General features: G+C 41.1%; 1 protein-coding gene across 1 annotated transcript in view; it reads right to left on the bottom strand.

Annotated features, from left to right (window-relative positions):
* Positions 1-15554, bottom strand: part of DNTT (DNA nucleotidylexotransferase) — a gene marked incomplete at both ends in the record, with an annotated part of 36107 nt that extends 20553 nt beyond the window's left edge. The window contains 5 exons of the mRNA XM_082611354.1: positions 178-249; positions 1282-1452; positions 2724-2852; positions 3561-3735; positions 15352-15554. Of these exons, the coding sequence (XP_082467480.1) occupies positions 178-249; positions 1282-1452; positions 2724-2852; positions 3561-3735; positions 15352-15554 (750 nt within the window). The remainder of the gene's footprint in view (positions 1-177; positions 250-1281; positions 1453-2723; positions 2853-3560; positions 3736-15351) is intronic.
* Between the last annotated feature and the right edge of the window lie 705 nt (positions 15555-16259).

Below are 16259 nucleotides of genomic sequence, written 5' to 3'. Positions count from 1 at the left end.
CACCCCAATCTCAGATTTCCAGGCTCTAACTGTGAGAAAATAAATATTTGTGGTTTAAGTCACTCAGTCTGCGACATTTTGTTATGGTATCCCAAGCTGACTAATACAACCACTTAGAACAAGTAATAGGATTAACTGAAAACCCATTTTTGATAAATACATATAAAAATCACGTACTTTGAAGGACTGATATCGTTCATCGTTTAACACAGCTTTAACTTCAGAACTTTCTCCATCTTCAATAATTTCCTGCACGAACAGTTGAAAAATATATTACATTAGTGATGTTAACTGCAGTCTAAGAGTTTCCAATCCCCAGATCTAGTAGCTTAATTTTTCATGAAATACACCTGTTGTATACAGGCTAGTTCCTTAGCTGATCTGGAGAAAACAAGACATTTCCTGCTTGAAAAATCTCAGGTTATTATATTTCCAAGGACCCCTTTACCATCCTCAAGGAGGAAGGTACAGAATGATTAGGGTCCAAATCTACAGAACACCAAACCAAAAGATTAACTGACAAAGGTGTGTCTAAATATTTGAGATAGTCTTCTTTTCAATTAATATAAACTAGCTGAAACAAGAGGACTTTTCATCTGAGCTGGTTAATTTTGGACCCACTGAAAAGCTAATCCGGGTTCAAGCCCTTATGATGTCTAGCTCAGAGCCACCCAACATCTTCTAAATAGAGCTGGGATTATTTCCCTTGAATAATTTACCTCGAGCTTGACTATATTGAAACTTACTCTTGGATGACCAACTTGCCTTACCAGGGAATCCTTAAACATCATTAAATAAATAACTACCCATCCCTGGCTCTCTTCTTAGAATACACAGGTAGAGATGCAGAACCAGCTTCACTGCCCATCACACCCACCACCATTCTGGAGAGCAATGTCCCCTGAGTGGAAGTGAGATTCTTCTCACAGCCTGTATTTGAAGTCATAGCATCCTCTCCCGTTGAGCTTTTAAGTCACTAGAGTCTTTCACTGTGATTAAGATACGAGAGAGTTATTTTCCCACTGGCTGAACCCACATAGCTCCAGGAGAGAAAATATTGGAGTATGAGTTACACATATATATATGTGTATCTATCTATCTATGTAATATATATGTTATATAATATATATATCTATATAATCTATATTAGAGAAAAAGGAAAATAAATCATGAATACCACATCTATATAGTTAACAGGAAAATCCATTAACTGCATCTCTCTCTCTCCCTCCCTCCTTCCCTACCTATCAGGAGTTGGGACGAATCACCTTTCACCCTTACCTCTATGACACACTTCACTTTGTTCCCCAGGCAGGGAATTCCTTCTGTGTCCTTCATACTGATGATTGTGAATGGCAGAGATTTAAGTACAGAAGCTGCTCTCATAAATTCCAGAGCAGAGATTTCATTTTCTTTAAACTCATAATTTTCAGCCAATACCTCAAAGGCATCCTGAAGAATAAAACCAGATGAGCAAAACACAGTCTGTTTCCTAGCCCCTAGCCCCCGAGCCAGCAGTCACTTGCAAACACCTCTTGCTCTCTGTTAAGTATTAGAATACCTCGTGACTATTTCCTCAAAGATCAGGATTGGGTGTCCTGTACTTTTGCACCACTCCCTTGGTGGATGAGTGGAATTGAGTTGAAAAGACAGGCCACAGAGTGCTTGGTAAGGAAACTTTGAGTTCTCTGCCATTAGATATTCAGGAGTGATATAACTATTAAATGATATTGTGCTCACTGCACCTTCCTAGTTGTTACTTGGCATGATCCTTCCCTCTTTGCTGACATTCCCATCAGCCTGTGGCCAGGATTCTGTCTTGATCACTGGGAAGCCCCATCTCTTATCTCATACGTGGAATATAGTCAGCACTTAGCATAGGCTTGTTGAATGAATGGGTATAATCATAAGTGGCACAAACCCACAAGCAGGGTTATTTAAGGTAGGGGGTTATTTAAGGTAGGGCACGTTTGCATTTCTGGCAGAGGAGGAAGCAGCTGCAGCTGTGCGGCATGATGCTCAGTGTGCTCAGTAGCTGCAATTTCCTGGTGCTCCTTGCACACGTGGGGCTAGAAGACTAGAAAGGAGAAGTTTTGTATTTGATATACTAATGCATTTTTTTTCCTATCTGACTACGGACTCTAGGCTGGAGGACAAGCAGTTATAGGCTTGTTCGGGTCATTTGAAACATAATTATTGAACTTCAGGGCTGAATTTAGAGATGATCTAGCTAATTCCTTTTTGAGCAGATGAGGAAACTGAGGCTCAGAGAGAGGAATTGACTTGCCCCAGCTAGTTAATATCAGAGAGGCTGAATCCAGGTCTGCTGACTCTCAGTCCTCTGGCTTCCCAGCAAAGCTGTTTATGCACAGTTGCTATTTCTATGTAATTTGCTCTTACTATATAATGAACTAATTACAGTACATATTTGTTTTTTCAGAATATTTGCCTTTGATAACTGTTGCGTCCATTAATGACAAGTCCCGATAAATAGTAACCTAGTGTCTCTAAAGGATGTGCTCTGAATATATTTGTCTATTTCCATGACAAAAGGAGACCCATTCTTGACAGAAATAGGAACCAGAGATCAGGTTAGGGGAGTGGGTAAGAGTGTGAAAAACATTCCTAGATTTTCAGGAATATTCATAACTTAATTTGGAGATTCATGGAAAGAAGCAGAAAGCCCTGCGTTTGCTCTAGGTGTTGTTGTAAATCTCCATTACCGTGAATATGTGGTTCCAGTTGTTTAAAGTGGTTCTTCTCTGACACGCGTACTGAGAGATCTTTTTTACAGCAAGTGGTGGAGTCTTCTGGAAGTCTGGGTTGGGAGTAGCTGAATAGTCTGTTCTCACCTAAACAAATGCATAAGCATCCATTTTAAATAACAATTAATAGTGGTAATAATAATAATAGATGTGTATGAAGAAAAAGGCAGTTTGATGGTAATTGTCTCTGAAAAGAGAATAAAATTATAGGAGGCTCAAATTTTATGTTATATGCATCTCTAATATTTGAATTTGCTATAATTAACATGTATTATTTTTGCAATCTGAAAAAATAACATGAAAAAAAACTACCAATTAAATATCATTTTTCTTTTCTGTGAACTTATGTAGTTTTGGTCCGTTGGTGATGGGTGTGGAATTAAGAGCTTAACTTTATTTTTTTCTTTATGAATGATCACAGTAAGAAAAAAAATAAGAACCTTCTACTTTTCTGACTGCTAGACATCGAGACTTCAATATTTTGAAATATTTGTGTATAGACTTGTTTGTAAAAATAGCTACCATTTATTAAGTGCATATATAAATCAGGCTCTCTCTTAAGCACTTTACATGTGTGTTATTCTAATCCTCATAACCATCTTACAAGATAGGCAGGCACTATTGTTCTCATAATGTAGAGGAAGAAACTGAAGCTCAGAAAAGCTAAGTGACTTGCCCAAGGTCACACAGGGAGTAAGCAGAGAACCTGGGGTTTAACTCAGGTCTGTTGGTTCTACAGCCCATGTTCTTAATCATCAAGCAAAAGGCAATGAAAATCACATTCGTGACACTTACAACAAGCTGGTGTTTTCCTGTAATCTCCACCGGTTTTCCTGCTCCCATACTTTGTATCAGCCAGGAGACGTCGAGGAGCTCTAGCTGTGAGCTGGCACTTACGTTCTGTACCTGAAGCCAGTCAAGAACCTCTGAACCAGAGTTGTTTTCTGCCACAATGTGGGTGACAGAATCACTGCAGAATGCAAGACAAAGTTACCAGCTGAAGGGACTTTTGAAATGAGAAGCTCTCCTCTTTCCCTGAGGCGTTTCAGAGCATTCCATCTGATGGAGAAAGACGCACAGTAGACCTGACCATAGGCACGGAGAACCTAGACCTCCATGCAAGGGAATTCTACTTAAATTAGTGTAACAACAGTGGTCTACGTTCCATATCAGATGCAAGAAAAATTAAGAAAACGTTAGTAAGACTGTGGTGTCAATGGAAAACCAAGGGTCAGAGAGGATGGAGGATAAAATCGTTCTTAAATTAGCACCTTGCACTCTGCTTGCGGCTTTGATGTGCCACTTCCTTTTTATTTGTAGAGGGCTTTAACCCAGTGCCTTTCAAACTTATTTGTGACCCACAGTTAGAAACACATTTTATATCATCTCCCAAAATAGAGATAGATATAGATGTCGATATGCTTATAACACCTCATTAAATTGATCTCACAACCCATTAATAGGAGGTGACCAGCCTTTGAGAAATATTGTTTTACATGTTTTTCAAAGCACAACTCTGTGACGTAAGACCCTGTATCTTTTCCCTAGTAAGTACTGAGCACTTACAGTGTTTCAGCACTGTCCAAGTACTTTCCATACATTATCTCATTTAATACTCACATAGCTCCTCAAGTAAATGTCATACTAGTCACACTTCAAAAATGAGGAAACTGGGCCTCCCTGGTGGCGCAGTGGTTGAGAGTCCGCCTGCCGATGCAGGGGATGCGGGTTCGTGCCCCGGTCTGGGAGGATCCCATATGCCGCGGAGCGGCTGGGCCCGTGAGCCATGGCCGCTGGGCCTGCGCGTCCGGAGCCTGTGCTCCGCAACGGGAGAGGCCACAACAGTGAGAGGCCCGCATACCGCAAAAAGGAAAAAAAAAAAAAAAAAAGAAGTCTTCACAGTCAGCCTTATATCATTGGAGCTAATAATTCTTAAGGCTCCTTCAGTTCAAATAGTCTATGAATCTGGGAAATAATAAGAGCAAATAGCGTACTTAGGTATCTAAGAGAAAAAAATAGATTTTCTCTTCTTTTTCCCACTTCTCTTGCTTGACTTCTTCTTTCTCCTTCTCCTTTCTCCTTCTCCTTTTCTTGACTGACTCTTGGATTCATTGGGTATTTTCTGGTTCACTGTTATATGCACAGCCCTAGGTTTCTTGTGGTGGTGATGGGTACCGAAGAAGAAAAGAGAAGTCTCTGGGCATCAGTAGCTTATGTTAATAGTATGTTATGATAAGACACAAGACATGGACAGGATCTGCAGATGGTACACAGAGAGGGAAAAGAATTTCGTGTGGGCTGGGAGAGGTGGATGGCTTTGTGAAAAAGCAGGATTTGTGCCCTCTCTGGGTGGATGGGAGGGGTAAGGTACCTGGTAGGCAGAACTTTTGGTTGTCCTGGAAGAAAACGTTCAGAGGAAAGGAAGGAGAATGGCCTGTACTGGAGTGAAGCATTCATGTTGGGAAGTAGTTGTAGATGTGGCTGAGTACCACATTACAGAGGGTCTTGGAAGCCTGGTTGAAGAAGTTGGATCTTGTTTTCTGGGATTATGGAGACACTGAAGGCTTTTATGAGCAGGACATGGATAGCATTGTCATGTTATTTTAAAAGACTAATCTGTAACACACAATGATTTTGAAGGGGAGTCATGGGTTGGGGAAAGGTGGGGAGCTACTTAGGAAGATGAATCACTGGACCAGATATAAGATGACTTTAACCCCACTCTGGTTCCTATAGCTCTAGAAAGGAAGGCAAAGAAGACATATGATGGACAGCTGGCATCGCCTATAAAAGATGGTGTGGAGAATAAACTCAAATATGACTCCAGCATATCTATCACACTCAAGTATTATCACTTTTGGTAGAAATAGGGATTTAGGAAGTTGCATCTCTTTGGGGGAAGGGGTGGGGGAGTGGAATTGAAGTTTATTTCAGGCATGCTGCATTGGAAGGATGGCTGGAGATCCAAATGAAAAAAGTTGGCTGACAGTTGGGATCTGAGGCTGGCGCTGGGAGAGAGGTGAGGGCTGGAGATCAGAGCTGAGACCATCTGGATGGCAGGATGTGCAGCAGGCCCAGGCAGAAATAAGTCAGGGTAAAACAACCTTTTACAGGGGATGAGGGAAGACGGCTAGCTGCTTCCCTATTCCAGATCCATATAATTCCAAAGATTATTTATGGTAAACTTCTTGCAAGATTGTTTATGTCAAGACTTGAACAACAAAAGAATTAACAGGACTACATAGTAATTATTATTCCTTCTATATTTCTGCCCTTTGAAGGGAAATTTTACTATTACATTATTTATTATAATATTTATTCTTATTATTATAAATAGGGTTTTGTCTGAACCTCAGAGGGAGCAGGGTGTGCGGAGGAGGAGCTCTGGGGCTCAGCATCCAAATTTAGACCCCTCACCATCCACTCTTGTACCACCATCCCCCATGGGGATATCTGAGCTCACCCTATTGGATGAGGATCACATTCATCTCTTACTGAATTCATATAAGCATATTTGTGAATATAGGCTGTATATCATATGAAGGAACACTCTGATTTAGACTTCCAACCCCTGCTCATTAAGCAACCAGCAAACAAAACAAAACAACAACAATAAAGCACATACAAAAACAAAAAATCAAACAAACATTCACATTGTGCTATTCAGAGTTCAGTACTGTTTGTCACTCGTTCCCACAAAGTAAGAGCTTGAAAGTCAGCATTAGGAACTTTGACATCATCACAGTACAGTCATATCTCAGAGATATTGCAGGTTCGGTTCCAGACCACCACAATAAAGCATTTGTTCACTTTCTGTTCTGAGCCCTTAGCAGATAGTATTACCAAGAAGGGTCACCCCCTCTAGTATGTTCTGTTGCCAGTGTCTTACTGCTGTGTTGTGGCAGCGCTTTGCTGATACAGTGGTTTTCTCTCTGCCCTGAAGACTCCAGTATTGAAAAGATTAATAATATTTGAATATTACCATGTGCCAGAACCGTGGTAGGCACATTTCATACACTACCTCATTTAATTGTCAATAACACTATGAGATAAGTATGATTATCCCCATCTAAAAATAAGAAAAGAGAGCTTTTGAGAGACATTAAAAATTCACCCAGCTAATAACTGGTGGAGCTGACATTTGATCTGAGGTCTGTTTTAATCTAAAATCTGTGTACTGGGGGACTTCCTTGGTGGTCCAATGGTTAAGACTCTATGCTTCCACTGCATGGGGTGCTGGTTCGATCCTTGGTAGGGGAACTAAGATTCTGTGTGGCGCGACCAAAACAATAAAATAGAATAAAACCTGTGTGCTAGACCACACTGAGCTGTCCCTCTGTGACTTTGTGCTTAATTCCATGGCTCTGGCGAGAGCTATTCCTTTTCTCAAAAGGAATACCATCAGGATGAGTGTCATCATCACCACCACCACCATCATCATGATCACGATGAAGATTCCCTCCGAAGCGCAGAAATAGAGGTGGACTAACACTTCCTACATAACACTGTTAGACACCCTCTCCCTGCTGCTGCCACATAGGATTCATGTTTTGATATTTTATGTCCACTATAATATGGGCTACAATAAGGACTGTCCCAGAAAGTCTGAAAGAACAGCTGCTATGGCTACACACCAGGATGGAGAAGTCACAGAGGGGCTGTCAGGCTCCCTGAGCTCTGGATTTTGCCTAAACTTTGGAGACAGATAGATGTGCTCAGGAGGAACCCCCAGGGATCCTCTTCCAAATTCAGGTCCCTCACCATCCACACTTACCACCCCCTGCTCCTCCGTACCATCTCTCACCTAGGGTATCTCTGGACTCAGCCCTGCCTCTAACAGAGACATTCAGAATGCCTGGGGATGTGGGGGAAGGGTGCTGTAAAACAATCAGCAAACAATTAAATACTGGTATATCCGAAAGAAAAAGACTAGAGAGAAACATTCCAGACAATCAGCAAGAATAACAATAACTACGCGCAGGCGTGCACACACACGCACACACACTCACACACACACATGGATATATTCTTACTCAATCCGCCCAAGAGTCTTATGAGGTGGGCAATAAAATTTCAAATGAGAAAACCAAACCTGCAGAGGTTACATGAAGCCAAGATTCAAACCCAGGTGTTCATGACTCGAGCAATCTCTTAACGTTCTGCTAGACTGTGGTTAGACCCCTGTGCGAGGTTTTGTTTGTTTTAAGCATTTTTCTATATTTTCCCATTTTCTGTCATGAACCATCTTTCATCATTTTTCCACTTAACGGAATAAATACACATGAATGTCATTTTCAAGGGCAAATCAACTTGGGATTGGGGCTGAAGTAGTCTCTGCCTTGGCCCCAAAGACCTGTGCTTTCTTCTTACGATAAAAGGTGGCAGCGAGCCTCAGGCAGGCATCTTCAATCTCTTCTAAAGACCCCAAGGCAGTGCTGAGATGGCTGTTCCTGAAATATCATTGGATTCCATTCTTTAAGTGCATCTAGTTTCTTAGCGATGACCAATTAATAGTGCCTTGGACTAGGTTTGGGAGGCTGTGAACCAATTACAGGGATCCTGAACTAGGATTTGTCCTTCAGCCTCCCACAGGGAAAACCATGCAGGGTCCTCTTCTTCAACTGGTGCTGAACTGAAATGTGCTTGACTTGATCCTTGGCATCCCTAAGGGCAGGGACAGTGTTATAATTTGCCTGGTTATAATCTGCATGGTTATAATCATGCCTGGCGCCCAGCTCATGGCCAGATTTAAAGTAATGGTCAATAGAGAGCCCACTAGTAGAATGAATTGTTTAATCTATAGCTCTAAAGGAAAGTTTCTAAAATTCTAGTGTCTACTAGAGACACACAGGAAGGTGGATTAAAATTCAGATACCTGAGCCTTATTACCAGAGATTCAGATTCAGTAAATCTCACCTAGGGCCCAGAAATATGGATTTTGACAAGCTCCCTTGGTGATTCTGACATAATCAGTCAGTTCTAGTTATCTAGTTGGTGCACAACCAACAATCCCAAAATGTAATGGCTTTGAAAAGGAACATTTTTGTTACGTCTCGCAATTTTGTGGATCAGGAATTTAGGCAGCTCAGCTGGGCAATCCTTCTGTTCCATATACAGCTGATGGATGTACTGATGTTCCACACAGCCTGCATGTCTGGCACCTTGGTGAGGGTGGCTGGGAGGTTGGGCTCAGCAGCATCGATCAACCTGAGCACCTTTAAGTGGTCTCTCCCAGGGGGAACTCAAACTTCTTACCTGAGGCTCTGGGGTCCAATGAACAGCAGAAGCCTCAGGGTCTTTTATGACCTAGCCCCCAAAGCCACGTAGTGTCACTTCTGCTGTACCCTATCGGGTACACCAGCCCACCCCACCCCCAATGCAAGGAAAGGGAAAATAGTCCCTGTCACTCCGTGGGGGCCACCATATTTCAAAACCACCTCACAGCCCAAGAACTCCACCTTGTGAAACGGAGCTATAGAGAAAGATCGCTCTTTACCTGCCCCAGCTTAGATCTGATCCCCATGCTGCACTTGCGGCTTAATTACAACAATGTTTCCCCACATGGTACTCATTTCTCTGCAGGCACGTGAGATAATTTTAGGGAGTACATAACTGAACATTTTAAAAGTTTATATGTTTATTAAATCTGTATGTTTACATTATGTATATCAGACCCATGGTTTTTATGATTATTATTCCTTAAGATAGGGCTAAATTACAATGATTCCAATTAAAAGAAACACATTAGGTATATAATAATCCATATGGTAAAAGATATTATAAGAATCATGAATGTGACCCTCAGATGTCCAGAAAGCTCTAAACTGAAAGATTAACTCACAAATCTCAGTTCCGATTTTTTTTCTCAGATACCAGGATTCCTGATCTTTCTGTCTTTCTTTCCCCAGTTGGTCCTGCCTCTTGAAACAATTAGAAAAGCTCTCCATGAGGAAAGAGGCAGCCATCCTTCTTTGCCAGGAACCAGACTGACACCCCAAGCTGATTCTTCCAGTCCTCATGGATGGTCACCTGCTTTTTTCTTTGTCTTTAAAACTCTTTTCTTTCCCTGGAGAGGGCATTCTTTTTTTTTTTTTTTAATTAAAGTATAGCTGATTTACAGTATTGTGTTAGTTTCAGGTGTACAGCAGTGATTCAGTTATTTTTTTCAGATTATATTCTATTATAGATTATTACAAGATATTGAATATAATTCCCTGTGCTATACAGTAAATCCTTGCTGCTTACCTATTTTATGTATAGTAGTTTGTATCTGTTAATTTATTAATTCTTGCCATCTGACATAGGACTTATTTTGTAAACAATAACTTTAAATAGTTATTTATAGTTGAGCAGAGACATTCACAGTTTAAAAAAATCCTCTTGCCAATTTCCCTAGCAACTGATCTGTTTCAGAATCCCTGACACCGCAAAATCAAGATAGTTTTATTTGGTTTTATCGCACACTCTTACTAGCACCAGTAAAGCCAAGTTTCTATTTCCAGTCCTTGATATACTTAAGACCGAGAGGGTCTTGCCTTGATTTTTTGACCCACAGTAAATGAGACTATGAACATTTTCATTAATTTAAAGTCAACAGATTTTGAAATATAAAGTACTTTGGACCAGAGCAGGACTAATTTTTACATTGCATGCTCTTGAACTCAGAAAAATAAAGTCTTCATTACTTTGCTGATTACAAAGGTAATACAGGTGCATTGTAGAAAAAAGAATTTAGTGACAAAACTTACTCTTGGTAATCATAAGTTCCTTTGGTTGGCTTTATATTCACCAGATAAATCATTCTTTGAGCAAATATTTCCTGAAGCCTACTCTGTGTAAGAAAATTGTCAAGGGTATGAAGATGAGGTCTACACAATGGCCCAGATGACACCCTTGCCCTTGTGGAGTCAGGGACGGGTAACTGGGTGAGATGAGGAGCAAACCCAAGTGGAAGAGCCGGGGCCCAACCCTAGGCCATGGATCACACCTGTGTCCATGGAGGAAGTTTCTTCCTCTAGGAAGGCTTCCAGGGGTCTTAGGTCTTAGATGCAGAGAGGTGCAGGGAGGAGCCATTCAAGGTTGGAGGAGAAAGAGTGAGAAAAAACCATAAAGAGAAACCAATGAAGATGTTTTACTTAGCTAATTGGACCCAGAAGAGGCCTAGAGATGGACCAGTTCCACATTGTATTTTCTAGAGCAGGTAACAGCTCTTTCGTCTGGTGTTCAGTTTATTTTGCAAACAGTGACATTTAATATTTTGATTTGAGATACCACAAATTTGAAGTGATCAGACATTGTCAAAGATAAACAGAGCTGGATACTACTGAAAGCAGTAAGAATAGATTTTATTCAGTAATAACTATTGCAATAGGGAAGAGGGTCCAGCATGAATGGAACTCAACTTCGAGGGAACAGAAGGCAGGAGACCTTGTAAAGGCTGGAGTGTGGGAAAGGCATAGAGAAGCATTAAGGGGGTTGGTCCCTGTGACCTGGCCACCTGGATTTGCTAATTGCTGCTTATTTAGAAGAGAAAACGTCTGGAATCTTTGTGACAAGAGGCAGTGGTGCAAGTTAGAGCAAGGGGCCCACTGAAGTTAGGCCTTTACCTTCCTGCAGAGACCGGGGGGTGAGAATTATCTCCTTGGATGTTTGCTGTCAGGTCCTTGAGAAGACAGTTCTGGGTGGTTGGAAGATTTACATCTCAAAGGGGCAGAGAAAGGGTTTATAATGGCAAGGTTTCTAAAGTAACTGCTCTAAGAGGGGGTTCAGGGGTCTTTCTGCCTATTGCCAGGTTTTGACTGGAACAAATAGTAAATTCTCCTGGTAATCTTGAGCTTTCTCAAGCAGGCATTTTAAGGCGGGGCCAGGGGTACAATCCTAGGGACATGGCCTTAAGCTGCTAGAAGCCACGCTAGAGTTTAGTCAAAGAAAGAGTGTTTATCAACATTCAGGTGAAAAACCATGGATTTGACTACCAGGAAATTCTTTGAAGACAATAGTTTTGGGATAATGAGTGAGGCAGAAGCCACATTTCAAAAGTTACATAGTGAATGGATGGAAACCAAAATGACACAAGAAGGCTAGAAGTGTTGGGTAGGAAAATGCTAATTTTTAAAAAAAGAGGAAGACGAGTACATACTTGGAAAATACATTATGCTATCTTTTCATGCTAGGTGACAACAAAGGTACAGTTCCTGACTCCTCTGTCTGATTTTAAACTCTTTGCTTGCAGGGTTCAAGTCTGCTACTATTTTTTGTCTCCAGAACCTGGCACATATTGTGCGGAGTGGGTACTAACAGAACCCTTTATATGTGATGCCATGATGGTATATTTTGCTTTCAGTAAAAACAATGCCTTCCAAAGGTACCCTTGTAGACAAATTATGCAGGTCCAGGAAGGGCAAAAGTATCCTCTGATGGGTTTCTACAGCTTGAACAGTGGAACTCAGCAAATGTTAATCTGCTGGGCGATGTAACCATGGAGATCCACCCTTCCTACCCAGCTCTTTCTTCTTCAGCATCAATGATTTAGGTCAAGACATAGATGGTAGGCTTAGCTAATATGTTCATAGAGGAGGGTTGATGCCGATAAAGTTTTAAAATAGCTCAAAGTACTGGAATCAAGGATAAAAGAAGAACATGACAAACACTAGATTCTGATCCTTCTCTATCTTGTCCCAGCTAGAGTAGCTCGAATATTATGAAGCTGCTCTAAAATTTAGGATGTTGGCCATGGAATAAATTCAGAAAGCTTTTTAATGAATGTGCACAAATGCCTCAAAGAACTTGACACCTCTCCTGATTTATATTTTAAGAACCAGCTTCCTATGGTACATGGAATAGCATGTCTTTTGCAATATAACAAATATTAATGAAGTCCAATCCAAATATAAAGATACAGTGCACATATGCTAGAAATTTAAATAGTTCCAGATAGTTCTATGCATTCAGGTACACCATTTCTAAGCTGTGTGTTCAGGTCCAGGTAAGGTAGGAATCAGATTTTTCCTCAAATTTAATCCTCCTGGCAGCCAAAGAATGTTAGAAACTATGGAGATTACTGTCTATTTTCAGAACATTTTTTTTTGGCTCCTCTTTCTCTGAATCCTATATATCAAAAGGAGAGATCTAGCTGTTCTTATTGAGAAGTATCCTTTCTTTTAAAAAACAACTTCCTTTATTTTCATTTTAAAAATATACGTTTATTGTAAAAACATTTGGAAAACACAGAGCATAAATGCAGCCATAATGTCTCCCTACGACCTCCTCCGCCTACTACTTAGTCTTTCCCTACTACTCCTTTCCCTACAAAATAGACGATTTGATGGGTTTCCTTCCTTTCTTTGTTCTATTTATTTATGTCATTTGATCTAGTTCAGAGTGTGGAGAGAGAGCCCTCTCCTTAGGGTTTTACTGTAAAGGTCAATGGATTCAGCTAAGTAACAAGAAAACAACCACACTTTACATTTGTATAACTGTTTTAATTTATCCAAGTATACTGACATCCATCATCACATGTGGTATCACATCAGATAGACTATTTATCAAGAAACTAAGGTCAGAGAGAAGAGGGGGGTCTTGCCCCACATCACATGGCTGGGAAGAGTCAGAGCCAGAATTTGAGGTCTCTAGATTTCTTATCTAGAGATTTTCCCCTACAATAATTTCCATTGTCTTTTCCAGTTAAAGTCTATATAACTATGTATGGAAATTCCGTTTGAGAGCTAGGACTTTTACTTCTTGTGGTTTATTTTTGTGCCATAAAACACATTTGTACTTAATGTGTCTTCTGAGCAGCCAGCCTGGGAACTTTGCCACCGTCATCTCACAGCAGCAGTTGGCTCACCGTGCGCCAGTTTCCTCTGTTGCCTGAGCAGCTGGGCTCAGTCCCTCACAGCAAAGCTGCCTGTTGGGCTCTTGTCAAAAGAAGAAGCTTGCCTCCCAGCGTCTCTCCTAGTACCTGCCTCAGCTACCGTGTGCATATTCGTAGCTGTGCCTGTAACTAAACTAGTCAGCTCTTGCTGGAAGTGTGGACATTTCAACAGAGAGCTTTCTTTCTATGTAAGTGATGCCTTGACCATCTGGCTCTCACCTTCCTGTGTGGCCCTTGCCAAATTTCTTTACCACAAAAAGCAGTTCCATATTTGCTAAGGCTTCTTTCTAGTTTCTACTTTTTCAGTTTCCTTTTTTTCAATTTCGGTTTTTAGCCACTTACCTATGTCATCTTTTCCCCTCCTGATTCCAATATTTTATGTAAGTCTGTTAAATAAGGCAGACTCAACAATTGGATGACATCTATGATTTTGTGGAAGGGATGTTTCAATGAGATTTTGAGCTTAATATCCCAAATGAGATAGGGGTTAAAAAGGAAAAAAGAGGCAGGAGTTGGGGGAAGGAGACCATGTAAAGAGAAATCGGGTGAGGGAGACCATGGGAAACTCAGGAATTTCTGAATGGGGCACTTCAGTAAAAAATAAATAAATAAGATGTTTCTATGAGATTGACTCTTCATATGAATTATGGGTGTTGTGAAAATTATCATATCTGATTATTGACTTTTGACATATGTTTCTCTAGCAATTTGAAACTGACACTTCCTCAGGAAATGGTTGTCAGTTTTATTTTTTAACGTCAAAGACTATCTTCAAAGTAAAAATGTATTTTCACACAGAATTCTTATAGATTTTCCTGAAAAAAAAATGCGGTCAACCTATTCCTTGGACAATCAATTGCATTAATTATCATTCTTTATTCATTACAAGCCCTCTGGCAATTCTGTTTGGAACTGTTTATGCCAAGGTTCTAATACCATTTGTGTCTGGATTTTGTTTTGTTTGAAACCGGTGAAGTGTTTACGTAACTGTTAGAAAAAGAGCAGGGCCAATGCTGGGATGTGAGTGGGTTTGCTAGTGAACCAGTTGAGGTGCCCCACACGCTTACTTCAACTGCCTTCTTGTCTGGGCTCTGAGCTCATCACTCTCAGTGTGGTGTCCATCACCCCTGGACAGAGCTGCCCCTGAATCTTTAACCAGCATCCCTCTCTCTACAAATCCCACTCAGACTGCTGCTTAGAAAAGCATGATCAAAGCCACATTTGGGTGCCTATGGTGAGCCAGCCAGTCACTCATCGTAGCCCAGCACAGACACTACCCACCTCAGCACAGTCAGATGCACAGCTCAAGGGACAAGCAATCAAACCACTCTTTTTGCTTCCAAGCAGCTGACAGTTTTTGATTGAACTCAGTGGTGCTTTAGTTTAATTTGGTCAAGAACAAACTCGAATGGTTTCATCATTGAACTTCCCAGCTAGGTTTCTGTTGGTCATCCCTAGATACCTCATCTCATAATAATGAAAGGCCAAAAAAAAAAATTACCTTATCTTTTGGTGCCAACTGGTTTCAATATAATTGCACCAAATCCCCACTCATCTTATTTCCCTTAACTAATTGCCTCAAATTTGTTCTTTAATCTCATACCCGTTCTCCCAGTGGGAGAGTCACCTCTTCTGTAGGTGGAGGAAAACACGGGTTCCTTGGGTTCCAAAGAAGCCCTGCTTATTCACAAACTGAAATCCGTGATGTCTTACCTGAGCTCATTTTCAACCCTGAATCCTTTCCTTCGAGCCAGTTCCATGAGGAAGGTTCTGCGGGTCGTTCCCATTTTCTTCTCCAAAATGAAGAGGACCAAATCTTGAAACTTGATGTCATAAGAAGGGGAGGCCATCGAGGCACCCACCTGCCTGGGTCTCTTCTTCCGAGGGCCTGAGGGGGCCACGTGCAGTGGATCCATGGGAAGAGACTGCTGCTGCCTCTGGCTGTGCCGACAAGTGGTGTCTCCAGAAGTGAGGGGGAGCCTGCCCCTCCTTCATAAGGAGCCCTGATGTCATCTTACCATCTCACTGGGCTCTGCCCTGTTCATGACTTCCTGCTGAAGATCCATGGGGAATTGCTATCTCTGTTCATTTGTCCAGTACAGAGATGATAATGGAAATGGTAAATTAACTTTTGCGTTCCTATGCATAGTCTCATCAGATCCTCAGAATAACCTTTTGAGGAAGGTAGGGAAGCATCATTTTCCCCATGTTATTAATTAATTAATTAATCTATTTACTTATAAATTTCTTGGGACCCCTCTTGTCTTTATTTATTTTTTTTAACATCGTTATTGGAGTATAATTGCTTAACAATGGTGTGTTAGTTTCTGCTTTACAACAAAGTGAATCAGCTATACATATACATATGTCCCCATATCTCTTCCCTCTTGCGTCTCCCTCCCTCCCTCCCTCCCTCCCTATCCCACCCCTCTAGGTGGTCACAGAGCACCAAGCTGATCTCCCTGTGCTATGCGGCTGCTTCCCACTAGATACCTATTTTACATTTGGTAGTGTATATATGTCCATGCCACCCTCTCACTTTGTCCCAGCTTACCCTTCCCCGTCCCCATATCTTCAAGTCCCATTCTCTAGTAGGTCTGTGTCTTTATTCCCATCTTGCC

This window comes from Mesoplodon mirus, assembly GCF_964341445.2.
Source record: "Mesoplodon mirus genome assembly, chromosome: 2".
Taxonomy (NCBI): Eukaryota; Metazoa; Chordata; class Mammalia; order Artiodactyla; family Ziphiidae; genus Mesoplodon; species Mesoplodon mirus.
Note: the sequence above shows the minus strand (reverse complement) of the source record. Positions and strands in the feature narration are given on the sequence as shown.